This window comes from Miniopterus schreibersii (assembly GCF_964146895.1).
Source record: "Miniopterus schreibersii genome assembly, chromosome: 9".
Classification (NCBI taxonomy): domain Eukaryota; kingdom Metazoa; phylum Chordata; class Mammalia; order Chiroptera; family Miniopteridae; genus Miniopterus; species Miniopterus schreibersii.
The window spans coordinates 65813437-65822130 of record NC_138118.1 but is presented as its reverse complement, the minus strand read 5'-3'; the positions used below and the strand labels follow the sequence as shown (position 1 = coordinate 65822130).

Sequence of the window (8694 nt, the reverse complement as noted above, 5' to 3'; positions counted from 1 at the left end):
CTATAATTATTGCCATTTTATAGAAGAGAAAACTGAGCCCCAGAAAATCAAGTAACTTTTTCATGGTCATGCAAAGCCATATCTTTATAGTATCATTAACAACAACAACAGCAACAACAATAATAATAACTGAATCCAGACTATAAGGGACTTTGCAGCAATTTATAGATACTGTTCCATTTAATTCTCTTAAAAACCTGAGAAGGATTGATTCAGAAAACTTAAGCAAATCATCCAAGACAACACAGTTATAGGTAGCTTGGTTAGAATTTAAATACATTTCAACCAAACCCCAAACCCAAACTCTGTCCACTATGTTAATTTGCCCTTCCACCCCCTTCCCATAGATGACATGGGCCAGTGACTAAAGACAGGTAAGAGAAGTTACAAGGCCTGTTGCGACTCAGAACTCCCCATGTGTGCCTAGGATGGAACCCGTCATCCCCAGTTTACAGGTGAAGAACTGAGGGAGGGTGGTTAAGTAATCTGCCCAAGATCATGTGGCAAGGCTGGGACACAAAGCCCGGCTTCCTGCCTTCTCTAAGATAATTATACTACCTCCTGGTGTCTTGATTTAGGCTTCTCTAGAGGCAGACACAAGGATTCCAGCAAAACCAGAGGTGAACCCCCAAACGGAGGTAAGAATGAGAGCAAGTGAGACCGGAAAGGAAAAAAGCCAAGGAGGTGGAACTGGAGCTTAACCCTCTTGGGGAGCCCTGGGGGACACCGTGGAACACTCAGGGCGGCTGCTGGGTGACGCTAAACCTCAGCACTCTGACCCGTGGGCAGCGCCAGCAGCCGAGAGCGCCCTGGGCAAGGAGGGGAAGTTAGGCAGGAACGCTCTGGCCAGACGAGGACTGGGGGACACAGGCAGCCCCAACCCTGGCTGCCAGGCCTGGAGTTGCGACAGGTCGCTGGTCATGTTCCAGAACTCCACTGAAACCCCGGAAAAGATAATAATGACCTAAGCAAGGGACTGGATTCTTCCTGGCTCCACTGAAAATGGTTTAAGCACCATGCAAGTACGTTACTTATAGTTCCTGCGGTTGCAGAGCTTTTATAGGGTAAAGTACATATTATTGAGACCAGTCATTTGCGTAGTAATTATAAAGAGTTATTAGAAGCGTTCAGCAACAGATCTGAAAATGGTCCCCTCCACTCTTGCGCATCTTGGTAAACTCATCCACAGTATCCGTCAGTGCACTATAGGCACCTCCTGGCCTTCTGCGTCTCTTAGGAAGTTAGTGAAAGCAAACATGTATTGGCTTTAGTTGTTGTTTATCTTTTTAAAATTGCTATTTAATAATCTTTGTTTAAAAGCTTGCTCTGTCTGCCAAATGCATGCTTTGTTCTGGTTGGACATACAGGGCTACAAAGCAGCCGTATTTGTCCAGGGTAGCATTTGAGCTACGGTAAAAGTACCTTTTTCAATATATTTTTATGAGTGTATGACAGAGTCTTCCTTTCAGGCCTTCTCACTGGAGTGCAATTGACTCAAAATGGGACGCTCCAAATGACGTGGGAGGAAATTTGGAGGAAATACCTCACAATACTCAGGTCTCAATCCACCATACCAACTAGTATCTTTATAATAAGCAAAGAAAATCCAAAATTCTAGATAATCCGCTATTTGCGTGTTCAGGAAAAGCAGAGATCTGCATGCTTTATTTTTAACAAAAGGAATATCTTTCCCTATATACACTGACAACAAAATTAAAAACTCCTGCATTAAAGCAGTCATTAACAATCATCCCACCACAAGCCAAGAGAAAAATATCAATTGTTAAATGTCTCTGCTGGAAACAGTTCCCAACAGCTGTAGAGACAGTCAAACTCACTGTGTCTGAAGCAGATTTAATGGGTCAAGGGGCTTTTGGTAAAATTACTTTTGAGTCCCAAGTGCATTCACGAGGCTTGTAGGCGATCAATCTTTCTGTAAAACTGTTCTGTTTATCATCTTTCAGCAACTAGCACCCATGTACTAGAGATATGAAGACAAGTGAGAAACTTAGCAATTACATGAGTCTTGCTCACGATGTGTCTCAGAATACAGTATCATTTTGAAGATCAAGACCCAGGAGCAATAAATTGCTGAACAATTTATAAGTGCAAATCTAAATAAAATATGCCTAGTCTTTCTGCTGAAATAAATGTTGTCCTTCTTTTTCAAACTCCAAGCCAAATCCCACCGTCTTTTATTTCCCTGGAAACCTCTTTTTAAAACTTCTCAATAGTGCCTTGTGGCCTTAATAGCATATTCTGCATTCTACCTTATATTTTACTTAGATGTTCCTTGAGATGAGAGACTGGGTCTTATAAAATATCCTTGGCATTATCTTCCATAGTGACTTACACATAACGCCTTTAAGGGAAGCTGATGTGATACATTTTTTACACACTTAGACAAGACTTTTATAAATATAATCCATGCTAAAATGTGTACATCATTTGCAAATGAATTATCTAAATTTTACAATTATAAATCTATTTCCTTATTATTTTGAAAAGAAGAAAATAAAATTCAACTATTATCCCACCATCCAGGGACAACCACTGTCAACATCTTATTGTTTTATAAATATAATATATAAATCTAGCTTGCTTGTATTGTTCAACCTTACCAAAATAAGGAATGTTGGATAATACAAATTAACTCCAAATAAACACTGTACAAATGGTGCCATAATAATAATAATAATGGTGTGTGTATATTTACCATGTACCAGACATGTGCTTTTCATACATAATTAACTATATGCTTTACATATGGTAGAACAGATTTAATGCTCACAGTAATTCTATGGTGTAAATTCAGTTATTATCAGTACCATTTACAGATGGGAAAACCAAGAGATATTCAGTTAGACAACTGGGGGCAATGAAGCCAAGATTCAAAGCTACACAGCTTGCTCCCAGAGTCTATACTCTAAGTGCAAACTCTATCAGTTCTCTACACATGATACATTGAATTACAAACTTAACTTTCAGTAATAAAGTAAAAGTGTGGGTAATAAAGCAAATGGATTATTGTCAACTAACTGGGCAGTTAAAAAGTTACTATATTATTAAAGATGTTAAGTAAAAATACACCTTTTTAGTATTATGGCATTATAAGTATCACTATCAAAATATAATGCAGAAAGTTTATTTTTTACCTTATTAATAACTTGATGATAATCACTTACCTGTACTTAGTGTCATGACTTAAATTTTCATTCAAAAGTTCTCTTTCATAAGTTGTCACAAAGCTTGGAAAATTACATTGGTACTAGATATATAAAGAGAAGATTGTACTGTTACTAATAAATACTGTTTCCTATTGTATTTGGAATTTGAGTTTTCCAAATAACAAATATTTAATTGGCAAAATGCAACTTTGAGGATTTTGCTGTAGTACTAAAAATTTGCATATGAAAATTTGAAAGAAAGTAATCTAAGATTCAAGATACTGTACAAACCATTTTATTGTGAAGAGCAGTAGTTCATTTATTCTTTGGAAATAAATCAGAAATGATATTTTAAGCAAGATGAAAATAAAGCAATCTATTCAAAATTTAGCAACTTAAGCTTAAATGCACAGAGTTACATATTATATTTCTGGAGCTGAACTTAGTTCAGGGACATAAAAATATTAAACAAAGCTAAAATAATTTGCTGAGCCTGGAAAACAATAATTGCTGATTGTTTTTAGTAAGCTATAAAAGAAAGTTGTTTTATATGATTTAAAATAACAAATATTCCAATAGCTTGAACGGGAAGGGAATTTGTGCACTTTCAGAAACTAATCAAAGAAAACATCACGAAGTACTGCTCTCAAAAGAGTTCCTTGGCATTTCAAACAGAATTTAAACAGGGTTCTCTTCTCATTGAGTAATTCCAAGTCTTGCCACAAGCCAATGGGAAAATATTAAAAGTCACAAAGAACGAAACTCTATGAATGCTAGGTTTTATTCTGTAATTAAATAAAATGTGAGGCCAAGTATGTTTCAAAACTTTTTTCAGTTGAAGTTCAATTTGTAACAACACTGACCCCTAGTGGTTGTATAATTTATATTATACTGTTTCCAAGAAAATTAATTCAACTCAAGTCTGTAATTCTAACTGTATCTAGTGAAATGTTGAACTAAACCAATGACATTTGATGACATCTCCAAAAGCTAACATTTTTCTTTACTATGAACAGAAGTGGCTAAATGCCCTGAATAAGTAAAGAGGGTTAGGACTGAAGTTTTCTGGTTTTTGCAATTTATCCTAATAGCTCATCAGAGGGTAACATTCATTGAACGCTTCAATATTCCAGACCCTGTTGTAAGCACTTTGTATACATTTGTTTCATTTATTACTTAAAATAACCATATAAAATATGTAGTACTGCTACCCCATATTATAAATAAGGAAAGAGGCTTAATAACTTGTGTGAAATTGAGAGTAAGAGAACAGGGATAATCTGATCCCAGAGGCCGCACTCTTATCTGCTTTCTTATATTTTCCCATGGGAATAAATTTATTCTTTTCTCTAGCTATTTTTTTGTATTATGAGTCCTATTGCTTTTCTCTTTACTTACTAAGAGTCATATTTATGTGTTGAATCACAAGTCTAAGTATAGGATATATTCATTGAGAACTGTGTGATGAATCCCATGTAACTATCACCTAGCATAAAAATGATCAATTTCTAGCCCAAATTCTTCAAATATACCTCTAACATATCTCCCTCCATTCCTCAGATGTTGATGGAGCATCATTTTATCAAAAAATTACTTTAGGTTTCCCCTAAAAGATAAAAATGCTTTTATTTTTAAAGCATAAGCACAGCATCACTATGACATCTAAAAAATGAACATTAATCCATTGAGTATTTAAATATAATTCAAATTTCCCAGCTATCTCCTAAAGTTATAATTTTATTTTTGTTTTTTCTTTAGAGTTTGTTTGTTTGATTTGGGCTAGTTTTGTCTTCTCACTTGATATAAAATTTCCTATGGCCTGAGTATTAGCTTCTTTTTCTCTCATATTTTTTCTAATTGGGTATAAATTTTCCTGAAGCAAGTTCCCCAATGGCTGTAAACTTTTGATTGCTTTCAGCATTATTTTTCATTTAAAGTGAAAGTTTGCCACTAGGTGGCAGTGCATTACTTAGGGTTTCATTCCAGTTTATAAACAGACACAAAGATGAATTTGTTGGTACTGGTTACTCCAGTGTTCAATTCTATCATGCTTTTTCCTCATGGAAATGACAGTAGAGTTGAGCTTACTCAATTTCTTAACAGTTCTGGAAATAAAATTAACCTATCTTTATGCTGATACCTCTCTCTCCCTCTCTCTCCATAGAGGTGCATGATTCTTTCTCAAAAGCCAATGTTGTATCTATTTATGTAATTTAAATGAAAAGGTAGTATAAAGTATATATGTGGCATGCTCCCCATATGCAGTAAATTATACCCACACACATATACACTTACATATGCATATACAGTGATACTAAAATGTAAGTTGGGGCACCTATGTTTAGATTACTTCAGACTTTTAGTAAACCAAATGTTAAATAAAATAAAATATAAAATGAATAATTTGACCAAGTACTAGAGATTTGTGAAATATTTCTTAATTGACCTTTTAGGGACAAATAGAGAAAAGGTCACAGAATGTCAAAGGTCATAGGCTGAATGCATTTGTTGTCAAGGTTTTCAGAATATAAAATTGCTATTAAGAATAACAAAAAGAAAAATCTGACTTTTTCAAGTGAGATGATTCCACTATCTACTTTACAGAGTGTTCTGAGGATAAACTAAACAATTTTGTGTGAAAATATTTTGTAAAGTAAAAAAAACAAAAAAACAAAAAAAAGTTTACACATACATGTGCTCACATACACACACACACATCTAGTTTTGTTTTTTGTTTTTGTTTTTCATTTGGCCACTTCTAATCCACTTTAATTACAATTTATTTACAATTAAAATAACTACACATCTCTTTTTTTTTAAAGAGCCAATGAGAATTTTACAGATTCAAATAGATATCCTTAGATGTAAGATACTGTAAAAAAATTTTCTTTCCCAAGGCAAGATCCTTAAAGAGCAGCACCCATTCAAATTTAGCAACAGTTTTCCAAATCTTCCCCTTAGATCTTTAAGCCATTTGCTGCTTCCATGTGCCAGAGGACATTCTCAGTTGGGAGGAATTAAGACACCAGTTAAAGGGTTAGGACATCAATTGAATGTTTTCCCGCCAGGACTTCATTGCCAGCAACCCCCCTCAATTCTCTTTGGGCATGAGTTTAATAATGCAGGGGGTTGAAAAATATTTCTCCATCTTGTAAAAAATGGAGACCCTGGATTGTGTATGTATATATGCATAGACACAGCTCTTAGCATTCACCAACCTAAACTAGTAGCAAATCAAAAGCACTTAAGACAGTAACCTGTATATCCAGTAAGACAGCAACCTGTGTGCATTTCCTTGACGTACTCTTTCAACACATACTTTGCATTTTAACAGTAATTACAATAATGAATCTCTTTGAAAAATTGTTATGTGTAACAAATAGCCAATTTATTATATTGTTCCAAGTGTTAGACTAAATCAGTGTGACTTTTCTCGTCTAAATTAGAATATTGTCAATGACCTAGGAAGATGTAACAGAACTACACTGGTCAGCCAAACGAAGTCTTAGTATTTTATTCTGATCTCTAGCATTCCAATGCAAGTACTAGTTCTTTAAATGTGCTACTATCATAATATTTTTAAGTACATGAGCCTTAGAAAGAGAGATATCTTATCCATCCAACATCAAAATTAGTGCTTCACATGTCCTGGAGTGGGAGATGCACAGGAAATTGCCCGGTAGAGAGCACACAAAATCCATATAAAGCAAACAAAACAAAACACAAGTCCATTGACTCCATGTCAAGAACATAACGAAATGTTTTACATTGGTCCTCCTTTTCATCGGTTCTTTTTGAGGCAGAGAAGTCTCCTGAATGGCTGCTGGAATTTCGAATTACTGAAGATTATTATAACGGAATGGCCGGAGGGATAGGCTGCCATTATGTCCTTCAGCACAAAGTAGAACTGAGTTCCGTGAGGAGCTACGAATGTCATATTTGCCATGAAGGCAGCGAAATAAGAAATAAAGAAGAGAAAGAATGTTAGCACTGTTCTTAAGGCGTTTATGTGGACTTCCGTGCTGGCGCTTCTGGCAGCATGAGGTCCGTTTTGCATCCGATGAGTGTGCTTGTAGAGAGACACAAGCAGCATAAAAGTGCACATCACAAACACGCCTAGAGGAAATAGCAGTGACAAGTTGACAAGAAGCACGTCATTGATTTGCTTTATCTTGACTTTAGACGTCCTGAGTGTGGCATTCCCGGGGACACCAACCTCCAAGATTTTAGGGTAGTCTACCTCGATACACAGAGCTGCCATGCTCAGCGAGGCCAGCAGGCTTCCCAGGAGCAGCCAAGGCATTAACTTTGCGAGCCTGAATTTCAGCCAAAGAAAACAGGGCTGGGTGAAGCCTATTAACTTGAAGCAGTAAAATACAGAAAGGCAGGTGGCAAACCAGAGACTGACAGAGCTAAAAAACATCCAGAGGAACATTATCTCTGCACCATAAATTGTTTCTGCATAAAGGAGTGGAAAGAACACAGAGAAAAAACTTTGTACCATTAACACCATAAGTAGACCAAATCTAGACATCCCAATACATATTAAAGTGAGTTGCATTGGCGCTAGCTCTCTGCTTTTGATCAATTCTTTACAGCCGATGATGATCAGAAATCCATTTACTGTAATCCCTGTAATAAATTCTGCTGCCATGATGATAGCATGAGGAATAGCTGATAAGGAGGAGGCCATGTCTCCTACCACAAATCTTAGCTTTTCCTTGTGGATGGTGTTACATACCTCCTCCAGGGGATCTTGCAGATGGGGACATATACTGAGAAAGCCAATCTCCTGCCAACTCCTGGATCATAAGTAGAGTCTTACACTGGACTTTTCCCCTGAGGTAGAACATCAGAGGGAGACTTTTTTAATCTGAGGCCCTTCAAGTGAACTGTGGGGATGAAATGCAAATCCAAAGATTTGAATGATGGTTAGGTCTTCTGATTACATCCTAGGAAAGATTGCCACATTGTTATGATTCAGTTCTCACTCTTAGTCAGTTTTGCTAAAAATATGATTATAAATGTTTTACTTAGTTTACTATTATTTTTTTCCTTTTATTTTTTTTTCCCCTAATGGCAAAGGCTATATCCTTGGGACAGACAACTATTTCCTGTTATTGCCACAAGTAAGCAAACTCAGTACACTTTTTTCCTGATAATAATTCCAAGAGCCTGGCTGGGCGTGGCTCAGCAGTTAAGCATTGACCTAGGATCCAGGAGATCACGGTTCAATTCCCAGTCAGGGCACATACTCGGATTGCGGGCTCGATTCCCAGTTGGGGGCATGCAGGAGGCAGCTGATCAATGAGGACTCTCTCATCATTGATGTTTCTATCTCTCTCTTTCCCTCTCCCTTCCTCGCTCTGAAATAAATAAATACATATTTAAAATAATAATAATTCCAAGATACTTTAATAAAATTTCTCCTTTCCCCCTTTCAAGCCTCACCAAAGATAATTTCTTCTCCAAACTTGAAAATCATTTTCTAGGAACTAAGTTTGTATAAGAATCTTTCATTCCCCTA

The 8694-nt window shown here is 36.3% G+C and overlaps 1 protein-coding gene across 1 annotated transcript; it reads right to left on the bottom strand.

Annotated features, from left to right (window-relative positions):
* Nucleotides 1-6948: 6948 nt before the first annotated feature.
* LOC308561625 (taste receptor type 2 member 2-like) lies at nt 6949-7860 on the bottom strand (the record flags this gene model as incomplete). Its single annotated transcript, XM_081146979.1, has 1 exon — nt 6949-7860. The coding sequence occupies one exon, from the start codon at nt 7858-7860 to the stop codon at nt 6949-6951; it is 912 nt and encodes a 303-aa protein (XP_081003105.1).
* Between the last annotated feature and the right edge of the window lie 834 nt (nt 7861-8694).